Below are 27,141 nucleotides of genomic sequence, written 5' to 3' on the forward strand. Positions count from 1 at the left end.
TTTCCCACTTATTTCAGAACATTTTTTTCCAGGAAGCTTGTGTTGTACTGGTTATTTAATGACTTCATGATCTAACAGTGTTTATAAGTTTTGTCAGCATAGTGAGCTTGCTTCAGTTGGGGTTTTAATTTCTTGGCCTGCCTTTCAGGTCTGCTGATGACACATCCTAGAGGATGACCTCACTCCCATAATTGTTCTCCTGTGTGTGTACTACTTTCAGCCAGGCTGCACTGTCATTATACCTTTTTCCAAAGCTTACCCCATTTATTCATCTTAGACTCTGCCTGCCCTACTCCCGTGAAGTCTTTTTTATTACCTACTGTGATCTCTTCTGCTTAAAATAGCTTTGAGTCTTCTAAAATCACAAAATTCCTTTTCCATGGAATTACCCCCAAAATATCTCACCTTTCTGATTACCTCATTCATTCTGCACTTATTTCTACTCATTTCCCTATTATATTTATTTCAATTTAGAGGTATTGTTAAATGCCTAATATGTGCTAGAGTCTAGGAGGGAAAAGGTACAAAAGGAAGTACAATGTATTCTAATACACATTTTCATAATGGGAACTAGCTCTAATTGTAAATAGGAGAATTCTGTCAGTGTAATGTGGAAGGCATATTGGTTCTTTCGTAGATACTTTGCCCTACTGAGTAACAGCACTGAATACAAGGTACACAACAGAGAACAGCAAGCCACAGAAGAATAAATAGTGCGGGATGCCCGTTCTCCCTACCCTCTTCCTCTGGCTCACTTTGGCCACATGCTCTGAGTTAGAAACACGTGTTGGATGGTTGTCTCAGAGACATTTTTGCCCTTGTTTTCATTAACTCAACAGCCTCAACTCTTCCGTATACCCCCTCCTACTGAGCTGTCTCCCCCACCCCCAAGATTAAGTCTTATATTTACTTAGTACTTATTAGAATTATGGGTACGTTTTTCACAAGTGACAATGTTAAGATTGCTATGTGATGGTGCTCTTATTACAAAATCAGAGATTTTGAGTAATCTGCTTCTGATACTAATTTTCTCATAAGCTCTGTGGTTTTAGGAGGTGTTTTTTTTTTTTTTTGCATAATGTGAGGTGTTTCAGAATGCTTATATTGAGTTATAGTAAAGGTGTTTGTACCGTATGTGATATTTCTTAACCTCATGGAACTTAGCATTTTGGGGGAGAAAAGACTTGCACATACGAAACAGGCTGGGGAAAAGTATTTAATTATAGTCAAATACTTAATTGCATGGTGCAGAAATCAAGTACAGTGGATTCATATATGTGTGTTTACATAAATACACACAAAAACATACACACATCCATACATATATACTGATATTCCCAGTCTTTAAAAATAGATTGAGATTTATCTACAATTGGTTTTGGGTCTTAGGATCATGTCTAAATAACTTTAGTATTGTGTCAGCCAAAAAGTTTGTTCGGGTTTTTCCATTAAGATGTTACAGAGAAACCCGAATGAACTTTTTAGCCAACCCAATATTTGTTATTGGAAACTTTTAGATTGTGAAAAGCATATCTTCCCCTTTTTTGAGTGTGTCATCACAGGGGAGTCAATTATTGACTAACTAAAAATTTAAATCAGTATTTTAGTGAGTTTAAAGAATATAATTTTTTCCATATGGTAGAGAGGGTGACAAGGAAGCACAGAACCTGAAATGCTCCATTCCAGCAGTACTGACCATGAATCCTGACTTTGCCACTTGCCTTTGTTATCTTTGGCCAGTTACTTAATCTCTAGCCCACAAGGAAATCATGATAGTAGTCACAAACCGAATTTTTGTTATGTAGATGAAGTAAAATATTGCACATAAATAAATAAAGCACTTGACTCAGTTCTTGAGACTCAAGTTACTCAGTAGTACTCAGTTCAGTACTACTCGAATAATAGTTTTCATTATTGTTGCCATTCATATTGCACATCATTGGCATTTTGACTGATGTAAAGTTGTGATTACTTTGTAGCAGCATTTTCATTTGTATTCCATTATGAGCATATGTGTTCAGTCACCAGTCATCTTGACCTGCTACATGGCAGGTACAATGCTAGGTGCCAGGGATGGAGCCATAAATAGGACACTTCCTTTGCAATCAGAAGTCTGGTGATACAGACAGATAATTTGGAGAAGGTATGAAAAGTGCAATAATAGAGGTAATTAATTAATTCTACACCATCTTAAATGAATACATTCCACTTCAGAGAAAGTGAGAAATAGGAGGTAGTAGTAGTCCAACATGGGAATAGCAGTAAGACGAAACAACCTGTTATTCGGATATATTAATATTACCCAGCAGTATTTTTTATCTGTTTCATTTCATGCCTTGAAGGGGTCAACATTTTAATGGAGAGAATATATTTTTTTATTTCTTTTGTCCATAGAGCTTTCAGTTCCAGCATTTGATAAGAAGTTATTTAGGATTTATTTTGTATTATTTTCTCAGTGCTTTAGGGAAGCTGAGAAAATCCAATCAGCCCCTTACTCTCTATTGCTAATTTCTGTTCTGATAAAATAACTGTAGAGGGCTTCCCTGGTGGCGCAGTGGTTGAGAGTCCGCTTGCCAATGCAGGGGGCGCGGGTTCGTGCCCTGGTCCGGGAAGATCCCACATGCCGCGGAGCGGCTGGGCCCGTGAGCCATGGCCACTGAGCCTGCGCATCCGAAGCCTGTGCTCCGCAATGGGAGAGGCCACAACAGTGAGAGAGGCCCGCGTACCGCCAAAAAAATAAATAAATAAATAAAAATAACTGTAGAAAGAAAGTACTCAGGACATTTTTACATGTATGTCTTAGGTGCTATGGTATAGACTTGTCCTATTAATGTTTCTCAGCATATCCTAGGTATGAGAGCATTACACTATCCGTGTATATTACCTTTCAGTTCTTCTGAAGACATTTCAAGGTTTTGCAAAATATTTGGGAAAATTTTGTATGATAATTTAAAATTTATTGACATTTTCATTCTTTTCTTACAGAGTCTTCAAGCAGAAAGGAGCAAACCAACTAAAAATATGCTTAACATCAATAGTTGCCTACAAGAGGTCTTTGGTTGTGCCATTAAGGCTGCCTATCCAGATTTGGAAAATCCTCCACTGATAGTGACACCAAGTCAACAGCCCAAGTTTGGGGACTATCAGTGTAATAGTGCTATGGGTATCTCTCAGGTGATTATATTATTATAAAGCATTCTTGATGATTTGATTTTCTTAAGCATTATAATTATCATTACCATTTGCATAAATAATAGCAAATTGTATCCTCAGTGAAAACATTTTCCGAAGTTCTGAAAAACTTGAAGAAAGAGAATATGTTTTTAATTTTTAAAAAGCACTAATTTGAATATTTAAATTACGTATATATATTATATATATATATGTATATATTCTCAATGTTTAAGGGTAATAGTTGGTATTGTTTTGGCACTTCCCTCCTTTTGTGTTCAGGATGGCTTTGTGTTATTGTTGAGGGATTAAAAGTTAGCTGTCTAGAACCAGCATTCCCATCAAATATTTGGTGGAGATGTGTCTTTGAGGTGGGCTTGTGTATTTCATATTCAGGGAGAGGAGTTCCCTATTTTTAATAGCTACATTGTCTAATGTGTTAGTAGTTTATTGCCCCTGGTTTGGGACTTTTTGCTTTCTTTTCATTGCTGAATAGAAAGGCTTCATCTAAAGAGACCAGATTTTTTTCTAGATAATTTTTATGTATCTACGCTGGAGTTAAGTTTATAAGGGTGCTATTTATTACTCAACTCTGAATATTTGCAAATTAGGAAAGTGAATATCCTGGAAACGGGCATTATACCTAAAGACTTTAGAAGTCTTCATTAAAAAGTTCTAGCTAGTTTTGGCAACTCATTTTCAAATGGAGGTCCTGTGGTTTTGGCACTTTTTTATTCCTTCTGGCACTTTGATGTCTGATGCTTTAATCATTCCCTTTACAAGGTTACTGGTCTCTGCTTTTCTGCCTTTTGATGGGTCTTATGTCAAATGCATCTGATGCTTTGTCAGTTGTGCATTTCCTACTACCTTGCTGAAACCTGTTGTGTAATGAATCATTTATGTTTTATAGATGCTCAAAACCAAGGAACAGAAAGTTAATCCGAGGGAAATTGCTGGAAACATTATCAAATACCTCCCAGACAATGAATATATTGAAAAAGTTGAAATTGCTGGTCCTGGTATGTCATGTTATCTTTCTTAAGTAGTTGTATTGATTGCTGAGTCCTTTAGAAATAAGAAAACTTTTTTTAGCCGTGCCACGCGGCTTGTAGGATTTTTACCAATAGTTTCCCGACTGAGGGATTGAACCTGGGCCCACAGAATTGAAAGTGCCGAGTCTCAACCACTGGCCCGCCAGGGAATTCCCAAGAAAACCATTTTAAATATAAACATAGGGTTATAACTTGTATACTGAAAAAGATGATGAAAGCACCTTAGATTGAGAGTTAGGAAACTAGTTTTAAACTAGACTTAGCCACCCTGGTCTTGGATGAGTTAACTTTTTCTCCCTCTAGCTTAGTTCTTCATCAGCAAAAAGGAGATAGATCATGGCAGGTATTCTGTAGGAAAGAATCATCTCTTTTCTGTTAAGAGGTAAATAAATCATTTACTGAGAGTGAAGGGGCCCTGAATTAAGTAAGAAGCTTTCGGGAGAGTGGTGAAAGTTTGAAATAGATGCTGAAACAGGGAACTTACAGGAGCGCTCAAGCCAAGGTCCCAAGTGGTGTTGGAAGCCTGAAAAGTTTTGCCAGAACCAGACTAAGGCTCTGGAGCCAGCATAAGTGAAATTGAGAAAGGCTTTGGGGGTGAGCAAGCCTCAAGTTTGGAGGCTGTCTGATTTTTTTTCTCTTCTCTCTTGCCCTTTAGGTTTTATTAATGTCCACTTAAGAAAGGGCTTTGTATCACAACAGTTGACCAACCTCTTGGTGAATGGTGTTAAACTACCTGCCATTGGAGAGAACAAAAAGGTATATGTACAATTTTTGATTGATATAATAATACATTAGAATTGTGTTAGTTGTAACTAGGAATGGCTGTTACTTCTTATACTGAGATTTAATCATTAATAATTTGAGATTATAAACATAGCTCTGAAGTAACTTTTCCCCTGGGTCTTGATTGCTATGTGATTTTTCCTTTCATTCCATAAAGCATTTGAGGTAGCCAACCGATATTTTTGAGTTATCTCTGAAATAGAGAATAGATTAGAGAATAGAATTTGTTTAAACAAATTTGATTATTTTTCAGTTAATAATGGACAGGTTTCATCAGAAAACCTAACACAATTGAATTACAATGCAAGCTACTGTTTAAGTCTTCAGTTTACTGTTAAATGTTATTAATGAATGTGTTAGCAGAATAAAATGTTTATACCCCTTTAAAAAAAAAATCTTTATTATTTATCCTAGGTTGTAGTTGACTTTTCCTCTCCCAACATAGCTAAAGAGATGCATGTAGGCCATCTCAGGTCAACAATCATAGGAGAAAGCATGTGCCGCCTCTTTGAGTTTGCAGGATATAACGTGCTGCGGTATGTACTCTTGGCTTTCTTTGGAGATTTCTATAGACAAGGGAAAATGTCACTTGAGACAGAATCTTTGACTAAATCAGTGATTCATCAGTGTGGTTCTGCTTCATAATCACCCATTAGGCTTTTAAATTATGTCCTTGGCCCCTCCTCTGGACTAACAGCTTTTAAGACTTGGGGTAGGGGGCGGAACCAAGGAAAAAGCTCCCCCATTTGTTCCACAAATATTTCTTGATTGCCTCGCATATACTAGGGGTATATAGTCTAGTGGGAGAGGTAAGCAAGAAACAGATGGTGCTGGGCCTTGTAGGCCATGGTAGGAAATTGGGATTTTATTAAGTGCGGTGAGAAGTTATTGGAAAGTCTTAGTTAGTAGGGCATGTAATCTAATTAGAGATTACTCTGGTTTCTGTGAAGAAGCTAGGCAACTAAGGGAGAACTATAGTAATGAATTAGAAGCCTGTTTTAATAATCCAGTTAAGAGATGATCTGGTGGTTTGAGATTAGATGAAAGCTGTGAGGAATGAGAAGTGGTTGGATTGACATATTTTGAAGAATTTTGTCCATTGACATTTTGGGAACCATTAATTACAGTAAGATAATTGGTTGAAAAGTTAAATTTTCATAAAATTGTGTAATGACCAACATTGGCCCAGCTGCCATTGTCCCAGTTAACTACACAATAAACAGATCACAGTCCAATGATAGGAACTTCATTCAGCAAATCCTAGAGGCCTGCTGTTTGCAGCCTCCCTTCCTGGGTATGCGATGCTAAACATAACAGACCTGGTCTTTGCCTCTCAGACCAGTTGAGGAAACACCTCCATAAAAAGATATTACTAAATGTGATGTACTGGCACTTATTGTTAGTGGTTCCTAATGGAATATAATTCCTCTAATTTAACCATGTTTATCATTTTAAAGTGATTTTATGTTCTGTTTTTGGTATTAGATTAAACCATGTAGGAGATTGGGGAACCCAGTTTGGCATGCTCATTGCTCACCTGCAAGACAGATTTCCGGATTACCTAACAGTTTCACCTCCCATTGGGGACCTTCAGGCTTTTTATAAGGTTTGATTTCATTTATTGTTCTATTATTTGTGTGTTTATCATTTATCACAATTATTTGTTTTCCTTAGGGAGTTTAAAATGGTATTTGAAGCTACTATGTTATAACGGTTGCTAAACTCTGTTCCTTAACACATCATGTTTGCTTTTTTTATTGGTGTATGTTAAAAATTTAATTCTACCACATTACCCACTCTTAAGTGAATTTAGGAGTTTGTTAGTCAAAATAACATTTTAATATTTAAAAATTTCTGATGCTGTAGTTATCGTCTTCATTTTATATATTTTGAAAGCATTGTTAGGTATATATAAACAGTTTTTTAAAGACAATTTACCATAAACCATAATTTTAAATCAATTAGTGTGACTCCTTTACTTATCTGTATACAAACATTCAAACATTTATTATATCATTTGTGGTTATAATATCATTTTTGTATTCTGCCTGTTAAACATTATATCAAACTCTTTCATGTTACTTTATAACAGCACATTATTCTGGATTTGTGGACCAAAGTTTATTTCACTCCCTCTTGTTGGATTTTCTTCCCCCATTTTGGGGGAGCTCAAACTTCATACTGTAGGTCTTTTTCCTTTTTAAAATTGTTTCCTTATGATAGTATCCCAAGAATAGGATTACTGCATTAAAAAGTAAACATTTGTGAGTTTTTTGGTTGGTTGTTACTGGGTTTTTTGAAGTTATTTTTGTCTTTTGGTATGTACTTTCTAATGGAAAAATTGAAAATAAATTGTTTACTGGTATCAGGTGGGTGAAATAACTTATAATCTCTTGGGATTCTGTGCACTGAATATAATGAGGCAAATCTATTAATGCAATAAAATGTTTTTAATACATTTCTAAATTTTAAAACCAGGGTAAAAGAAAAGCCATATATTTCCAGTTTTTTTTAAACACATAGATCTGTAATTATAAAGAAATGTCTAGAATTTCCATCAAAATGTTATTGCTGGTGAGTTTGGGATGGGATTAACAATAATTTTTTTTTTTTTTTTTTTTAGTAAGCATGTGTTGCTTTCAAAATAGATATAAAAACAACGAAAGCAATTTTATTTTTAATTGCTCATCCAGAATGGAAAATAGAGCCCAGAAAAGTCCTCCTCATCTGTTAGCTATTCATTATTACTCTCCTGGAACAGAACATTGGTGTGAATTGGAAAGGTAGAGGTAGCACTGTGGTGAGAATTTTATATTTTTAAGAAAAATTATTTCAGAGGAAATAATAGGGTTTTATTGTTGCATTCATTTGTAACAATACTCTTTGTTGAGATAGAGCACTTGTTCTCGTGTTCTAAATTTTTACTTCCTCACTCTGGTCTATTTGTGGGGTTTGTCTAGGTCTTTTTGAGAAATGTACAAATTTTTTATCTAGAAATATGGGGGTCACTCTTTACAAACCTTACCTTTTTTTTTCAACACAGGAATCTAAGAAGAGATTTGATACCGAGGAGGAATTTAAGAAGAGAGCATACCAATGTGTTGTTTTGCTCCAGAGTAAAAATCCAGACATCATAAAAGCTTGGAAGCTTATCTGTGATGTCTCCCGCCAAGGTGAGTTTCTGGGCTTTGTTCATTCATCTAACAGATACTATTGCATACAGTTTCTTGAGTATTCAAAATTGACCTTGAATGACATGTTAAATTTTCAAGGACTAGCAAATAGATTATTTTTCTTAAGTATTTTCTGAAGTTGAAACTACAAAGAAAGTTTATAAAGACAGGCAGGTGCAAAATTTAACTTCCTCAGAAGTCAGGAAAAATTAGTTAAGAAAGAAAGTAGAAGAGAAAAAGATGCTATTCACAGTAGCATCCAAAGCTATAAAAATAGTTAGGAGTAAGTTTATCCAAGAATGCGTAGGGCTAAAATGAAGGGAAATACACAAAAGGATGGAATAGAATGTTTGGACAGAGTGTCATGCAGAATCCCCTAGTTCTACACATTCATTTGTGGTTTTAAGACTATTTTAACATAATCTGAAAGGTCACTTTGAGGAATAAATGAACAAGAATAGCCAGTAGATCTTTGGAAAAGGCTGATGGCTATTTTGCCACACTAGGCAGTAAAATGTGTTGTGCTACTGTAGGTTATCTTGTGTCACTGATGCGTGGCTAGACAAACAGATAAATGGTACAAATTAGAAAAAAACTATATAAGAAAATTCAGTAAACAGTTGATCTCCAAATAGGAAAGGCTTTTCTTTTTTTCTTCTCATTTACATTTCCTAAGAGTAAGTTTTTTAAAAATTACAGTAGGTATTTGTTCCTTGCAGGAACAAAATAAATGTAGACAGGAAAAAAGGAAATACATTATCTGTATTCCTACCCACTATTAATAATTTTGATGTGTATCTTGCTATATTCTTTCCAAAGTTTCAAAGTGGCAGTATGTATGTAATGCTCTGTTTCATACATTTTCATGTAATTAATTTCCTTCCAAATGCTTCAATTAAATAATTTCTTTTAAGGTAAGATGCATGTTTCCTATTTGTTTAAATTATACATTTTCTTTATTTGGTAACTTTTTCCCTAGAGTTTAATAAAATCTATGAGGCGTTGGACATCTCTTTAATAGAGAGGGGAGAATCCTTCTATCAAGATAGGATGAATGATATTGTGAAGGAGTTTGAAGATAGAGGTGAGTTTTGTTTTTTTTTTTAACTTTATTATACAAATTTTCAAACATAGGCAAAAGCGGAGGGAATATTCTAGTAATCCCCAACTCCATGCACTTGATACCCAACTTAATTATGAATGCAGGCCGATCTTACTATGTCTATACCTTCCTATATACACTGCTTATATCATATAATTTCATGTATGACTGCTTTTGTTTGTCTCTGAAACAACAGGCCCTTCATCCCACCCCAAAACCACAATACCATTATTATTCCATGACAGTTAATAATTCCTTAATATTAAATAGTGAGTCAAAAGTTCAAATTTCCCAAGTTGATTCATAATCTTTTTTAATCATGAGTATTTTTTTTCAGTGTCTGCACATTTGTTTACTATAAATTCTGTAGGTCATGGGTTTCTCTCCATTAGCCCCATCCTTTTTTCTCATTTATTTCAAGAAACTAGGCTGTTTGTCTTACAGAGATTCCCATATAATGTTATGTAACAATTCCTCTATCTGTATTTTCTAAAGAGGTTTGATTAAATTCTGGTTTGTGTTTTTATTTTCTTCCTTTTTTTGTTTTGTCTTGTTTAATTTGCAAGAATGCCAATTTTTGGTTGGCTCTCTTATTATGATGTTAAGATGAATTAGTGGGTTCAGGTGTTGTCAGCCTGATCTATCCTTTAATTTCCCCATTAGACTTTCCCCTAGAGGTTTTAGCAGCTGTTGATTGTCATGACTTCGTTCCATTATTTCATTAGAGATTGGAAAACGGTGGCATTCTGTCATTCCTTTGTTACCTGGATTTCTCGTGTGCACAACTTTGTCACATAATCATTTTGATTATCCTGAGGTACAATTCATAGAAGACAAACAGTATAAATTCTTGGTCCTTTATTTTTCTTTCTTTATCAATTTTCAGAATAATAAATTATTTCTTAATATCTTCCAGATGTGGCAACTGGATTGTTCTTAGCATTATTGTAAATTAGGTTTAATATCTTTTATGTTTTTCGACCATTTGCCTTAGATCTGGATTCAGCCAGTCTGATATCTGCAAGGAAACTTGGTTCCTTGAATGACAAATGGTATTTGTTAGTCACATTCTGGAGCCTAGGGACCATACTTTTAAGATAATGAATTTTTAAAAATTTTTTTAATTGAGATGTAGTTGATTTACAATGTTGTGTTAATTCTGCTGTACAGCAAAGTGATTCAGTTATATATATATATATATATATATGTATGTATGTATGTGTAAATACATATTTTTCATATTCTTCTCCATTATGGTTTATCACAGGATGTTGACTATAGTTCCCTGTGCTGTGCAGTAGGACCTTGTTTACCCATTCTGTATGTAATAGTTTGTATCCGCTAACCCCACACTCCCACTCCCTCCCTCCCCCCACCTTGGCAACCACAAGTCTGTTCTCTGTGAGTCTGTTTCTGTCCTGTAGATAGGTTCATTTGTGTCGTATTTTAGATTCCACATATAAGTGATATCATATGGTATTTGTCTTTCTCTGTCTGACTTACTTAGTATGATAATCTCTAGGTCCATCCATGTTGCTGCAAATGGCATTATTTCATTCTTTCTTATGGGTGAGTAATACTCCATTGTGTATATGTACCACATCTTCTTCATCCATTCATCTGTTGATGGACATTTAGGTTGTTTCCATGTCTTGGCTATTACAAATAGTGCTGCTGTGAAGGTAGGGGTGCGTGCATCTTTTCGAATTACAGTTTTGTCCAGATATATGCCCAGGAGTGAGATTGCCGGATCATATGGCAACTCTAGTTTTAGGTTATTGGGGAACCTCCATACTGTTTTTCATAGTGGCTGCACCAATTTACATTCCCACCAGCAGTATAAGAAGGTTCCCTTTTCTCTACCCTCTCTAGTATATTATATTTGTACACTTAAGACAATGAAATTTTAATAATGAGAAGAGCACAGAGAAGTTAGTAACTTCCCAGAGTTACATAGCTAATAAGTAATAAGTCTGACATTCAAACCTGGGCAGTCTGGCTTCAGAGTTTGTTTTTGTTTTTGTTTTTGTTTTGTTTTTGTTTGTGGTACACGGGCCTCTCACTGTTGTGGCCTCTCCCGTTGCGGAGCACAGGCTCCGGACGCGCAAGCTCAGCGGACATGGCTCACGGGCTTGGTCGCTCCGCGGCATGTGGGACCCTCCCAGACCGGGGCATGAACCTGTGTCCCCTGCATCGGCAGGCGGACTCTCAACCACAGCGCCACCAGGGAAGCCCCAGAGTTTGTTTTTAACCAGCATTTTATAGTGCCTTCACCTTACCAAGCATCAGTTTCCTAAAGTGTAAAAAAAAAAAAAAAAAAAAAACAGTAATAACAATATTTACTGCAGAGAGTTATTGTGAAGGTTGCATTTAAGGCTTAATATAGTATTTAGCACATAGTGGCATGCACTCAAAGATAGCTGTTTTTACCATCATGTACTCTCCTGTCCCTTCTTGCATCCAAGAATTTTGTCTTTTTCATCATGAGTGTATGAACATGATTTTATTTTTACTTTTCACTAACCATTCTAAATGCTAAATCCTGCCATGTTTGTTTCCTGAACTCTGTTGCAGTTTTAACTTTAAAACTGTAAATGAATACATTTTAAGAGGTAATGATAAAAATTGCATCCTCCTCCCAAAGGAAGGCCATGACTCCAGCTTGAAAACAAAGCACAGATTTCCGTGTTCTGTGTCTGCTGAGCAGGTGGACTCCAGTGGGATGCTCTATGAAGAGTGTAGTGTTAGTCCAGAAAACTGCCGGGATATTTCACCTGTGCCCTGAACACACCCTGGGTGCCCAGACAACCTTGACAATAGCCATTTTCCAAGGCTCATACTAGGTCACATTGAGGAAAAAAATCCTGTGATTTTTTTTTTTTTTGAGCTCTCTAATAAATATCCTATAATGGCTAAGCATTTATAGTCCTTTAAGATTCTTTTAACATTATTAATAAAGTTTTTTTTTCTTCTAGGATTTGTGCAAGTGGATGATGGCAGAAAGGTTGTGTTTGTTCCAGGATGTTCCATACCATTAACCATAGTAAAATCAGATGGAGGTTATACCTATGATACATCTGACCTGGCTGCTATTAAACAAAGACTGTTTGAGGAAAAAGCAGATATGATCATCTACGTGGTAGACAGTGGACAAGTAAGTGAGTTTGAAGATTTGTATATGTTTACATTGTCCGACTGGTGAGGCATTTGGTCCTATAAGACCCTATAAATTTCCTACAAAAATTCAGAAAAGTAATGTAATATAAGGGAAAGAACAGGGTTTGGATTTGGCCAAACTTGTACACCTCTCAGCTTTCCGGCTTGTCTCTGTAAACTGAGAGGGTGCTCCTTTTCTCATGTATAAGGAATAAAGAAGAGCTTTTACAACTTTACTTGCCTTACAAGATGTGTGAGTGATTTGAATTTTACAAATTTTTATTCCTAAGCAGAAGAGCTTTAAGTCATTTTTTTAATTAGAAAGTTTAGCAAGTAATTTTCTCTTTCTATTTCTTTGTAGTCTTTACACTTCCAGACAATATTTGGTGGTGCTCAAATGATTGGTTGGTATGACCCTGCAGTAACTCGGGTGTCTCATGCTGGATTTGGTGTGGTGCTGGGGGAAGACAAGTAAGTCTGGAAAATCTGAAGGTGGAAATGACACACCCGACCCCCAGATTTCTTCGAAAGAGGCTATATTTCATTTGATACCATAGTACGTATGCTGTAGTGGTGTATGCAGCTGAGATGCTTTGTACCTACGTCTTATCACTGCCAGAGAATGTAGGCTTTTAGGGAGAATTTAGAGAAATTTTTAACATCTTACATTTAATATTGTCTTAGGATCACTTAGCTATTTAATCACCATATCATTTTAGATTTGGTGACATGGCCTAAATACATCACATAGAAGTAGGTGATGTTTCTAAAAACTGCATAAGCTAGCTCAAGATGCTTAACGAGCCAGTGTACAAAAGCCCTAATTAAGCATGTAAAAGGCAGGCTAGGGGTGTCAGGGTATTTTTTTTTTTATACAAGATTATATAGAGACCAAATACCTTAGATCAGACATTTAATTGTAACATATGACTCTTCTGTATAGCTGCGCTTTTTTGTTAATTAGAAGACACTGGGTCCTTACCGTGAGCCATGGCCGCTCCGTGGCATGTGGGAACCTCCCGGACCGGGGCATGAACCCGCATCCCCTGCATCGGCAGGCGGACTCTCAACCACTGCGCCACGAAGGAAGCCCCTATTGTTTTTTTTGACTAACATTTAGATGATTATTCCTACAGTTAGGAGAAAATTAACGCATTTACCTTTTATGTCTGATACTTATCACCAATATTTATATATTGGCATTTAATTTGTTTATCATGTAATGGCTAAGGGATTTTTTACTTCTTTTTTTTGGTTGTTGTTTTATATTTCTGCATTCGGAATCATGTAACTATGGTGTCCTACACCATAAAAAAGAAAAATAATATCAGTGATAGTTAGCCAGTAGCAGCCTACCATATTTTAAATATTGACATTAAAATGCTCAGATTCTGCCATCTATTTTTTAGTGAATTTTTCTGTTTTAAGGCTTTTTACAATAAATAACATCATTTTATTTGATCATCTTCCTGTTTATTGAGCACCTCATTGGCTGGGTGCTCCACAGTGTGTACATGAAGATAACATAAAACATGGCCTCCTTCCTGAAGAAGAAGCCTGTCATCTAAAGCAGAGCAGTTCCCTGTGGAGCCTGTTAAAATATACATGCCAGGCCCTACCAGGAGAGTTACTGACTTATTAGGTCTACAGTGGGTATTAGGCGTCTGTTTTTGAAAGCTCTTTTGGTATTCAGGTATGCATCCCTCTTATTAGAACCACTGGTCAGAGGAGTAGACCAACACAAAAAAAACAAAAATTCAAGGCAGGCGCAGGTAGGGAATAATGGGAAAGACCAGTTATTGCAAAGTGGAGACATTAAGGAAGGCTTTCTTAGCATTTTGGCTAGGCTTTATGATGGATATCATTTCATCACACAGAAGGTCTGGAAGTTGTTGGACCACTCAAGGAGGGGAGGGGATGGTATAAGGAAAGCTATGGAAGTATTTAATGTATTTTTGGAATAATAAAGGAGTTTTAATTCTATAAGAAGGGCAAGATGATCCTTTTTAAGGCAGCTCTGAACATATAACTTTAACAGGAAGTATCACAATTACTTTGGCAGACTTTGTGTTAGATAGAAAAACATGCTTCCTTTGTACCATTATTGGGATTGAAGGACTTTTTTAACTTAAAAAAAAAAAGAAAGAAAAAGACAGACATCATGTACTTGGATGTCTTCCAAACTTCTTTTTAATAGGTAAAATCCAATTTTCATGAAATGCTTTTTTTTGGCCTTTTTTTTTTTTTTTTTGCGGTATGCGGGCCTCTCACTGTTGTGGCCTCTCCCGTTGCGGAGCACAGGCTCTGGACGCGCAGGCTCAGCAGCCATGGCTCACGGGCCCAGCCGCTCTGCGGCATGTGGGATCCTCCCGGACTGGGGCACAGACCCATGTCCCCTGCATTGGCAGGCGGACTCTCAACCACTGCGCCACCAGGGAAGCCCCTCATGAAATGCTTTTTAATAGTGCAGTTACCCAGGGCAGTGCTTATCAGTACTCTTGCCCCATCCACAGAGATTCTGATTTCAGTGAGTATGAATGGGGCCCTGGCATCCAGTTCTAAAGTTCTCAGGCTGATTCCGATATGCTTTTAGGGTTGGTTGCCACTGACAGGTGAAATTACTATTCAGAGAAATGCAAGTAAGATTCCAGTTAAGAATTTGCTTATTTCCCAAGCAGTTCTAGAAGCAAAAGTGTAGTTAATTAATAATTTTCTAAGAAGGTAAAACAACTGAGCCAAACTGTGTGTTCAGAAAAATGAACAAATTAACGGATGTCTTCTTTTTTTCCGTTTTAACGAATGTATTAAAGGTGAACATGTAGAGAATGCTATTAGGAGCCTAGAGCATAGAATGCTTGGAGTTGAGGGTTAATAGATGAAAGACACTTGACTGTATCTACTTTCTTTTGGCATCCTCCCTGGTCTCAGCTGAATAAGGCAGTGTCAAACCTTAATTTTCAAAGATTTCTAAGTTGGAAGGTCTGCTTCAAAATCTGTTTAACTGGGACATTTAAATTTTATTAGGAAGAAGTTTAAAACACGATCAGGTGAAACGGTGCGCCTCATAGACCTTCTGGAAGAAGGACTAAAACGCTCCATGGACAAACTGAAGGAAAAAGAAAGAGACAAGGTAATCCAAAGACTTATTTGTGTATTGTGTAGCATGCATGGTGTTGTGGTTTTTTATTTTTGTCTTTATTGAGAGAACTGGGAAGGATTATAAGGAGTCAGTCCACTTTTGACAGGCTTATATTACTCAGATTTTATTGCACAATTTGTTTCTTGAATTGTTGAGTATTTATTGTGAAAATACAGTTCTTGGCTATTACAGAAGGCCATGGCCTTTTCCACCTTTGTTAATGTGGCATAGAATCTCTGCTTCTTATTGGCAGTTCACCTGTCACTGCTTTGAACCAGTGATGGGAGAATATTGAAGATTGAGACAGTCTGAGTGAAGAGCCTACATTAGAGTCTACATCTGCTGAGCTCCTTTGTCTGGGAGCATTTGTAGAATGATCATAGCAGTAAACACCTACCACTCTCGGCCACTGACGAGCCATCAGAGTAGGAAACATGATGGGCTTTCATAGCACCCTTAGAAAGGACTATGGTTGGATCTGTGTGGAATTTGGAGGAACTACATCAAAGTGGAAAAAAAAGCATCAAAAAAAATTTAAGATGGGAATAACAGAGGTCAAGGATTGAGATTCAAAGAGTCTTAGGTCTTTTTACTCTCCTGCAAGTCAAGTGGTATTTTGGAATGAACATAATTACTATAAACAGAAGAGTAAAATGACAGAAAGAGACACAGAATGGAAGAAATGTAGACATCAAAGAGCCAAACAAAAAAAAGGTTCTTTGAGGACACACTGTCTTGTTTGGTTTGGGTAGATCACTGATAATCCAGAGAGCATGAAGGCAGGCTGTAAGGCTACATTCTTCCCATCTGTTCCCTATCCACTGTTAGCAAAATGAAATGTAAAATACTTTTTTTCTCTATTTCCAGTAGGTGGTTGTCAGGTATATACCCAGTTGGTATCTCCAGAATGGTTTTGCCTTTTATTTCTGGCCTAGGCACAAGTGGCACAATCAGATGAAAAATGGAAAATTTAGTCACCTAATCAATTTGTTTAGTCTGCCTGGTAACAAAAACTGCCTTGACTCTTTTATTTATTTGGCCATTTCAGCTAGTATCTTTTGATTTGCATACAGTAAAATGTAAAGCTTGATGAATTTTTACACACACATATGTATAGACATGATAACACCAACTAATCAGGTTATATTTCCATCACCCCAGAAAGTTTCTTGTCACCATAGATGACTTTTGTTTATTTGAGGACGTTAATGAAATTATAATGTGTGTTCTGTTTTCCAGGTGTATCAGTAGTTCATTTCTTTTTATTGCTAGATAATAGTATGTATGTATTTATGACTGCATTGGGTCTTCATTGCTGCTCTCGGGCTTTCTCTAGTTGTGGCGAGCGGGAGCTACTCTTCGTTGCGGTGTGCAGTGGCTTCTCTTGTTGCGGAGCATGGGCTCTAGGCCACGGGCTTCAGTAGTTGTGGCACACGGGCTCAGTAGTTGTGGCTCGCAGGCTCTAGAGCACAGGCTCAGTAGTTGTGGTGCACAGGTTTAGTTGCTCCGCGGCATGTGAGATCTTCCCGGACCAGGGCTCGAACCCGTGTCCCCTGCATTTGTGGGTGGATTCTTAACCACTGTACCACCAGGGAAGTCCCTAGATAATAGTATTATGTTTCTTCTGTTGATGGACATTAGGGTTGTTTCTGTTTGTTGACTATTACAAATAAGAAGCTAATTTCAGCATTGCTGTTCAAGCCACTCTATGGGTACATGCACTTTTTCTCTTGGATGTATATCTAGGAATGGCATTGATGGGTTGTAGGGTGGGCTTTTCCTTAACTTTATTAAAAATTGTGCCAAGGACAGAGTTGTAACTGTTGTACACTCTCACCACTAATATGTGATTGTTCCAGTTGCCCCATATCTTCCACTATAACTTTTTGTGAGTCTTTTATTTTAGCTTTTCTGGTGAATGTGTATTAGCATCTCAGTATAGTTAAAATTTGCATTTCTCTGATGAGTAATTTATGTTGACTATTGCTTATTGGCCATCTGGGTGTCTTTTGTGAAGGGTCTGTTCAAGTCTTTTGTACAGTGTTTGTTTTAGACCATGTATTCATTTATATTTATCCACATATTTACCCTTTCTTGTGAACTTTATTCCTCCCTGCAGTTTTTTTTATTGCCTAGGTTTGGTTTGGAGAGGGAGTTAGGGAGTTTCCTTCTTTCCTTTGTACTTACCTTGCTTGGGAGTTGCTGAGCTTCCTGTGGGTTGGGTTCCTCATCAGTTTAGGAAAATTGTCAGCCATATTTCTTCAAATATTGCATCTTTGCCCCGTTCTGTTCTGGAATTCTAAGTACATATATTATGTTAGAACTTTTGACCGTCTCCCAAAGTGTCTTTCACTTTTTTTTCACTTTTCTTCTCTCCGTGCTTTATTTTGAATATTTTTCTACTTCAGATATTTTGCTGGTCTGTATTCCAAATGTCTATTGAAATTTTGCTTTTCATACAATTTTGTCTCTCTAATTATTTGAATACCTTAATCATAGTTTTCTTTTTAGCTTTTCATTTTGAAATTTTTTTTAGCTTTTCATTTTGAAATAATTTCAGACATACCAAAAATTATAAAATAGTGCAAAGAAGTCCCATATTAGCTTCCCCAGTCATTAACATTTTACAGCCGTAGTATGATTATCAAAATCAGGAGATTAACATTGCTGCAATACAATTCACTAATCTGCAGACCTTAGTCAAGTTTTGCCATTCGTCTCACAGACATCCTTTTTCTAGTCCAAGATCACATGTTGCATTTAGTTTTCATGTCTCCTTATTCTTTTTTAATCTGGCCAGTTCCTTGCTCTTTCTTTGACTTTCATGATCTTGACACTTACGAAGGGTCAGGTTTTTTGTGGAATGTCCCTCAGCTGGATTTATCTGGTATTTCCTCATGATTAAATTCCAGTTATGCAGTCTTGGGGAGATAGGAGTTCTTCTCACTTTTTCATTTCAGGAGGCACGTGATGTTGATATTTCTCATGATTGTTAATATTAATTTTGATCACTTTGTTAAGGTGATACTATCAGTTTTCTCCACTGTAAAGTTACTATTTTTCTTCTTTGTAGCTAATAAGTATTCTTTAAACAATTCCAGACTTTAAAGTTGCTGTTGACTTGTTTTTGTTGTTTCTGTTGTCTTGTTTCTCCCTCCCCCTCCCTCACCTCTTGGTTTTTAGTCATTTCATCTGACATTGTGGATGAAAAATTATAACGGTTATAGATAATATCATCTTCCTAGTTAGGTTTTATGGCTGACAGATAGCATACCAGCTGGTTGTCTTAATGGTATCCTTGTGTTGATGCTCTCTGGTGACTTCAAATGGTTGTTTCATATAACTTATTCAGCTTTTAAGTAGTTGATTTTGCTGGAAGGGTTAGTCTGCTTCAAGCTACTGCATCATGTCCAGAACAGAAATCCTTACTTACTTACTTGTGACCTAATAATGCTTCAGAGAGTGTATGACCAAATTTAGCAAAACAATATTAGATCTCCAGTTCTTGACACCCTGTTTTAATTCCAATTAATTACCTGACCCTAATTTTTGTTTTTATTTTACTGTACTTGTTTCCTGTAAGCTACCTCAGAATCTTTGATGGAATGAAGCGGATGTAAACTAATAATTGGTGCTTTGCGTTTCTCATTTACTGAGTAACGTATTCAAGCAGACACTTCATAATTTACAAATCAAGTTTCTCGTGGAAACATTCTTCGTTATGCAGAGCTGATGAATTGTATTTTCATTGTTCTCTTCTTTGTAGATTGGTCCATGTTTTCCTACCTCAGTGTTGATACTTATTAAAGTTTACTGATTACAAAGCACCATTAGATGCTCCTTATGCCCATCTTTTGTCTATGAGACAGGATTATGAAGTATTTTTTTCTTTTTCCAAAAGGTCTTAACCACAGAGGAATTGAAGGCTGCTCAGACATCTGTTGCTTATGGCTGTATCAAATATGCTGATCTTTCCCATAACCGGTTGAATGACTATATCTTCTCCTTTGACAAAATGCTGGATGACAGAGGAAATACAGCGGCTTACTTGTTGTATGCCTTCACTAGAATCAGGTAATTGTGGGTACAACATTGTTTTATTTTTATTTTATTTTATTTTTTTTCTTGCGTTATGCGGGCCTCTCACTGTTGTGGCCTCTCCCATTTGCGGAGCACAGGCTCCAGACGCGCAGGCCCAGCGGCCATGGCTCACGGGCCCAGCCGCTCCGCGGCATGTGGGATCCTCCCGAAACGGGGCACGAACCCGCGTCTCCTGCATCGGCAGGCGGACTCTCAAGCACTGCGCCACCAGGGAAGCCCCATTGTTTTATTTTGAATCAAATGATGATCATTTCTAGTTTATATCAGTCCCTTCTTATTACATGTTTCAATGGAGAAGAATGTACTTAACAAAGGGGAATGATGGCTGTTACCTGATTTTTCAGGTCGATTGCACGTCTGGCCAGTATTGATGAAGAAATGCTCCAGAAAGCTGCTCGAGAGACCAAGATCATTTTGGACCATGAGAAGGAATGGAAACTAGGCCGGTGCATTTTACGGTTCCCTGAGGTTCTGCAGAAGATTTTAGATGACTTATTTCTCCACACTCTCTGTGATTATATCTATGAGCTGGCAACTACTTTCACAGAATTCTATGATAACTGCTATTGTGTGGAGAAAGATCGACAAACTGGTGAGTGGTTCATCCAATAGTCATTTTGGGGATTGGTCACCAACAAGGCATTTGAGTTGAATGTAGGTGGTTTTCAATTTGTTTTATTTATGGAAACCACCTCCCTGCCATTTTTCCCCCAGTTACACATTAATCCATATCATATACACAAGACAAAATTGAGCTAGCTCTAATAAAAGCATAAACGGAATTCTTCCCACTCCCAAACTGACTAGTTTCCCCACCCTCAGGCACATGGGATGGAACCATAAGACTCTAAAGAAAAAAAATTGGAAGGCCACTAGGAATAGGATATTTCCAACAAAAGCAGTGTGACTGAGGGTCCCAGAATGAATCTTTGCGGTTCTTGATAATGAAAACTACCCTTGGGGGAAAAAAATGATACCTTTTGTAGGCTTTTTGCTCTACCCTGTTACTTAGTTAATGAAGTAGACTGAATTAATGTGTTACATGGCAAGTAGCCATTTCTGAGAGTCATGCCTGAGAACTAAAACTTCATTAGGAAAAAAATCTCACCATTATGGTGTTAAAGTTTATAGTTAATTCAGACCATGAGGCCTAGGAAGGAACTATAAAGAGAAAGATAAAATACAATCTAATCAATGCAGGCCTTTTATCATCAGTTGAAAACAGATTTCTTGAACAGAACACTTTTATTTCTTAGATTGTTTCCCCTTATAGTTTAAGGTAAAGGTGATTCTAATTAAAGCCCCCAAACATCTATGGGTTGGGCTGTTCACTTCTCAGTAAAATCCAGAAGTAACATAGATTCTTTAATAGTGATTTGTAAAAGGAAAATTTACTGTCTTTTTCTATGTTCTCAGGAGAAGTATTGAAGGTGAACATGTGGCGTATGCTGCTATGTGAAGCAGTAGCTGCTGTCATGGCCAAGGGGTTTGATATCCTGGGAATAAAGCCTGTCCAAAGAATGTAATCCTCCTTAGGTTTGAACACTGTGTGTTTTTAGCCAAAGTGGCCATTAGCATTGTTTGCTTTTTCACAATCATCAATCATGTGGATACAACAACAAGTAAAAGAAATTTGTCAGCTATCTACAGAACATGTGGTTTTTTATCTCTCACAGCTAGGCTTCTGAAAAGAAAAATACTTTCACTAATTTTAATTAAATAAGGAATCCCATTTATTGAGCCCTGCTATAGTCCCCAAGAACACAACCTTCATTACCATTTATTCTGGAAAAACAACTGCTTAATAAACATGAATGGTATTGCACCATCCTGTTTCCAAGGGTCTCCAAGCTCAAAGGAGCCTTAGATATGATCTTAATGAGTTATGACAATAACTACCATTTACGACTGGTATGCAGAGAGCCCATGTCCACAGAATAAAGGATAAATTGAGAATAAATATCTAACTAAAGAGAATAGCAGTGAGAAGACAAATTTTTAAAAAGAAGCCAAGTAGAAGTTCTGGAGTTGAAAAGTATAACTGAAATGAAAGATTTGCTAGAGGGGCCCAACAGCAGATTTGAGCAGACAGATGAAAGAACTTAAAAGATAGGCCAAATTGAAATTATACAGTCTGAGAAAGAATTATAGTAATGCTTAGAATGAAATTTTTAAAAAATGAACAGAGCCTAAGAGATGACCTATAGGACATCATCAAAGTACCAACATATGTATAATGCGAGTCCCAGATGAGAGGAGAGAAAGAAGCACAAAATATTTGAAGAAATAATGGCTAAAAATTTCTCAGATTTGATGAAAAACGTTAATCTACATATAGAAGAAGCTTAATGAACTCCAAATGGGATAAACTCAAAGAGATCCTTTTTGAAATACGTAAACTGTTGAAAGACAGACAAATTGGGAGTCTTGAAAGCAACAAGAGAGAAGCTACTCAAATCACATGCAAGGGATCCTCAATAGCAGCTGTCCCCAATTTCAGCAACAATTTTTCCACAGACGGGGGGTGGAGGGTAATGGTTCAGGCGGTAATGCGAGCGATGGGGAGCAGTAGGTGAAGCTTTGCTCACTTGCCAGCTGCTCACCTCCTGCCATGTGGCCCGGTTCCTAACATTCAGTTATTTCACCTTCATCAGTTGTCTGTGTCACTGAGTGAGAACTGCTAAGGAATGAAAGAGTTTAAACCCTTTACTTCGGACCACACTCAGCCTGTCTGCATCCCTCTGATTCAGCCACCAAGGGAGGAGGGAGGCGTCCTGGGGCTGCTGCTCCCCACTGACACCCACCCTGTCTAGCACACTTCTGGTCTCCAGGATTTTGCCAGGTTTGTGTTCTTTTTAATTCTCAACATTTGGGGTAGAGGTGGACAGTATGAAGCCCCGATTTCCCATTGTGTTTGTAGACAATTTCAACTGAAGTGATCAGAAACTAGGATTAAAACTTCCTATAAATGAGAAAATTCCCCCAAAGAAGCACTTTAAAGATATCTCTGAGAAAAGTTAGGGAGCAGGAGTCACTGAGTAATATAAACCCACAAACACACACTCAAAAAGCAAAAGAAAATGCAACAATTAAGTGCCATTCTTCTCCTTGGTGCACAGCCCAGGGGTTGGGGACGCCTCTTAGTAGGATTGACAACTACAGAAAACATAGGGAGTGGGGGATGGAGCTATATAGGAACAAAGATTTTGTACACTGTTGATATGAAGTTGTTATAAAGTTGTCTAAACTAGGTTGTTATAAACTAAATTTAGATGTTACTTCTTATCCCCAGGGCAATCACTAAAAATAACTAAAAAATATAAAGTAAAAGAAATTACAAGGGAAATGTTTAGAAATACCTATTCCTTTTTAAGTTGAATAATATCTATGGTGTGTATATTACCATATTTTGCTGGTCCATTTGTCTGTTGATGGGCACTTGGGTTGTGTCCATGTTTTAGCTATTATGAATAATGCTGCTAATGATCATGAGTGTTCAAGTTTTCTTCAGGACCCTGCTTTCAATTCTTTTGCGTATATGCTCAGGGGCAGAATAGCTGGATCAAATGGTAATTATTTTTAATTTTTCGAGGAACTGCCGCGTTTCCCACAGAAGCTGTACCATTTTACATTCCCAGCAGCAGTGCACAAGGGTTACAATTTCTCCATCCTTGTCAACACTCTTTGATAGTAGCCATCCTGTTAGGTCTGAGGTGGTGTGTCTCAGTTGTGCTTTGCATTTCCCTAATTAGTTAACATTTTGAAGGCAGAAGGAAGAAAATAATAAAGACTAGAGTGGAGATGAATGAAATAGAGAAGGAAAGCAATGGAGAAAATCAAACCAAAATTTGGTTCTTTGACAAGATCAATAAATTTGACAAACGAAACGTTTATAGCTAGACTGACGAGAGCTCAAATTACTAAAATCAGGAATGAAAGTGGGGATATTACTACTAACCTTACAGAATAAAATGTAAGAGAAGACTATGTACAGTTGCATGCCAAAAAATTTAGACAACTTAGATGAAATTTAAAAAATTCCTAGAAACACAAACTACCAAAGCTGATTGAAGAAGAAATAGAAAATCTGAATAGCCCTCAAACAAGTAAAGAGATTGAATCAGTTACACCAAAAGAATTCCAATAAGGAAAACTCCAGGACCAGATGGCTTCTCTGGTGAATTCTACCAAACCTTTAAAGGAGAATTAATATCAGTTCTTCTCAAAGTCTTCCAAAAAATAGAAGAAAGGAATCACTGCCTAACTCATTCTGTGAGGCCATTATTACCCTGATACCAAAACCAAAGACATCACAAGATAAGAAAAGCATAGATCAACATCCCATATGTATATAGACGAAAACCTCAAAGTACTAGCAAATCAAATTTAACAATATTAAAACAATTAATACATCATTAGCAAATGAGGGGCTCCAATCAAGATGGCGGAGGAGTAGGATGTGGAACTCCCCTCTTCCCAAAAATACATCTACAAATGGAACAGTTCTTACAGCACACCTACTGAACACCAGCAGAAGTCCTAAAACACCTGAAAGGATGAGAAACATCTCCACAAAACTGGGTAGGATGAAAGGGAGGGAAAAAAAAGAGACAGGACCTGCACCGCTGGGAGGGAGCTGAAGAAAGGAAAGATTCCCGCACCCTGGGAAGCCCCCTCACCTGCGGGGAGATCAGCTGGGACAGAAAAGGAGCTTCAGAGGCTCAGAGGAGGGCACGGCAACTGGTTTGTAGCAGGCAGAACAGAGAGACCTACACAGAGCCACTGCCCTGTACCCCCAGCCTAACACGCATCCACTGGTACAGGTGGGGGCTGGGTGTTGAAACACGGGGTTTAGAGGACAAACCTGGGGAGAGGACTGGTGTTGGCTGCTCGGAGACAGACTGAAGGAGCTGGAGTGTGGTACGGCCACAACCAGGGCTAGAAGCCAGGCCCACCATAGAAACGAAGCACCGTTGTTAAGTGGTGCACGAAGCGGGGAGGGGGTGCTGCCGTTACAGCCTCTTTCTCCATGTGCTAGCCCCTGCCTACGCAGGCTCCAGGAGAGCACGCCCCAGCCACCCCGCCTCGGCCAGCTCCCACCTGGGCAGTCTTGCAGGCCCCAGATGCCACCTAGGCAGGCTCCGAGGCCAACCGCAGCCTCTGGAGCAGACACCAGCAGTTTGCCCACATTCAGAGGTAGGGCCAAAAGCACAGCTGAGCCCCAGGGGCCACACAACTTAGGAAGCAGAGCTGAAAATTCAGTGCCTGTGGGACATCCGAACAGACAGCGGGTGCTCCTGTGGCTGGGACAGGTCTGGTCTTAATAGCTGTGGGCTTTGTGGATGCATATGCAACGCAGGGACTGGGCCGTGCCAGGGTCTAAGCTACCTCTATATCTCCCACAGCAGGTCCAGGTGTGGGACTTGTGCTGTCCTGGGACCTGACTTCAGTGGCTCTGTGCCGGTGTCCTGGAGACACCTGGGTGGATGGCCGGCATACCCATGGTTGAGGCAGGGCCAAGGGCAGTGCCAAACCAGTGTACTTTGTGATCCTGGACAATGGGTGAAAGGTGACATATCAGAGCACACTCACCAGTGAACAGCTCCAGCAGATGAATACTCAGTGGCTCCCCTCCCAGTGGGAGTGCTCCAGTTCCACCTACCTCACACCACAGCTCAGTAATGCAGCTCAGAAACATCTGGGGATGTCTACTCCAACACCTAGGTAGCAGACCCTGCCCCTGACAGGGCAGTGACAAAGAGCAAAGAGGAGGCCCCGCTCAACATCCACTGCAGGCTCTGGCCACCACAACACCAGTCACACCTTCTATCAAGGGGATAATGGCCAGCATACACTGAGGAAAGAGGTGGCAGCCATCCATACTAAAAACAGCCCCTGCGCCAAAAATGTTAAACCCACGTAGGCTACAAAGGGACGCTCCCACATTAGTATAGCCCTCCAGGACCACAGTAGATAACTGTTTTTCCTAAACTCAGAGCAAGAGAAATATAAGTAAAATGAAGAAGCAGAGGAACCATTGCCAATATAAAGATAAAGAGAATTCCCCTGAAACAACAAACAGTGAAACAGACCTCTTCAGTCACAAAAAGGAGATAATGAAAATACTGAAGGAATTAAGAAAGACTGGGCTTCCCTGGTGGCACAGTGGTTGAGAGTCTGCCTGCCGACGCAGGGGACGCGGGTTCGTGGCCCGGTCCGGGAAGATCCCACACGCCGCGGAGCGGCTGGGCCCGTGAGCCATGGCCGCTGAGACTGCGTGTCCGGAGCCTGTGCTCCGCAACGGGAGAGGCCACAACAGTGAGAGGCCCGCGTACCGCAAAAAAAAAAAAAAAAAAAGAAAGGTTATTGGCAGAAATGCAGACTACTGTAAAAAGAAACTAGAAACTATAAGGAGGAACCAAGAAAAAATAGAAGTTCATCATGAGCAAATGAGACTTACCCAGGAATGTAAGGATGGTTCAACATTTGAAAATAAATCAAAGTAATACATCATATTAATCAATTAATTAAATAGCACTATTTACAAGAGTCAAGACATGGAAACAACCTAACTGTCCATCAACAGATGAATAGATAAAGAAGATATGGCAAATATATATACAATGCAGTATTACTCAGCCATAAAAAAAAGAATGAAATAGTGCCATTTGGAGCAACATGAATGGACCTAGAGATTATCATACTAAGTGAAGTAAGCCAGAGAAAGACAAATATCATATGATATTACTTATATGTGGAATCTAAAAAAAGGATACAAATGAGCTTATTTACAAAACAGAAATAGACTCACAGGTACAGAAAACAAACTATGGTTACCAAAGGGAAGGAGAGGGGAAGGATAACTTAGGAGTTTGGGATTAAAATATACACACTACTATATATAAAATAGATAACCAACAAGAACCTACAGTATAGCACAGAGAACTCTACTCAATATCTTGTAACTATAATGGAAGAGAGTGTAAAAAATATATAAATATATTTTTATATATGTATAACTGAATCACTTTACTGTACACCAGAAACAATTGTAAATCAACTATATTTCAATTTTTAAATCAAATTAAAATTTTTTATTTAATATGTATTCTTGATTGATTAGCGTGAAAACTCACAGACGACAGCACTATAACTCATGCCTGAGCAAAGCTTATGTAACACACTTATTTTCTTTCAAAGGCACATCGTAGCCTTCTTGGACAATTTTAAACAGCAAGATCACCAACAAAAAGCACAACAGTGTCACTAAATAGGCCACGAAAAGGACCATTTTTTTACAGTATGTGAACTGAAACAAGATGGCAGAACAGCACCTTGTTCAACCTAAGCTGGTAATGTGTACATTGGGTGACTCAGATTTTTCACTGCTCTGTGCATACCCATGAATGATTGCAAACACTCTACGAGTATCAATTTGGGGGTTACAAATAAATGTTAGCAAGC

General features: G+C 38.0%; 1 protein-coding gene across 1 annotated transcript in view; it reads left to right on the top strand.

Moving 5' to 3' along the window:
* Positions 1-21,323, top strand: part of RARS1 (arginyl-tRNA synthetase 1) — a 23,611-nt gene extending 2,288 nt beyond the window's left edge. The window contains exons 3-15 of the mRNA XM_007447822.1: positions 2,986-3,174; positions 4,082-4,190; positions 4,879-4,979; positions 5,421-5,542; positions 6,492-6,612; positions 8,050-8,179; positions 9,159-9,263; positions 12,257-12,435; positions 12,799-12,908; positions 15,462-15,567; positions 19,478-19,650; positions 20,022-20,269; positions 21,094-21,323. Of these exons, the coding sequence (XP_007447884.1) occupies positions 2,986-3,174; positions 4,082-4,190; positions 4,879-4,979; positions 5,421-5,542; positions 6,492-6,612; positions 8,050-8,179; positions 9,159-9,263; positions 12,257-12,435; positions 12,799-12,908; positions 15,462-15,567; positions 19,478-19,650; positions 20,022-20,269; positions 21,094-21,203 (1,803 nt within the window). The 3' untranslated portion in view covers positions 21,204-21,323. The remainder of the gene's footprint in view (positions 1-2,985; positions 3,175-4,081; positions 4,191-4,878; positions 4,980-5,420; positions 5,543-6,491; positions 6,613-8,049; positions 8,180-9,158; positions 9,264-12,256; positions 12,436-12,798; positions 12,909-15,461; positions 15,568-19,477; positions 19,651-20,021; positions 20,270-21,093) is intronic.
* Positions 21,324-27,141: the final 5,818 nt, after the last annotated feature.

This window comes from Lipotes vexillifer, unplaced genomic scaffold (assembly GCF_000442215.2).
Source record: "Lipotes vexillifer unplaced genomic scaffold, Lipotes_vexillifer_v1.1 scaffold370, whole genome shotgun sequence".
NCBI classification, from domain to species: domain Eukaryota; kingdom Metazoa; phylum Chordata; class Mammalia; order Artiodactyla; family Lipotidae; genus Lipotes; species Lipotes vexillifer.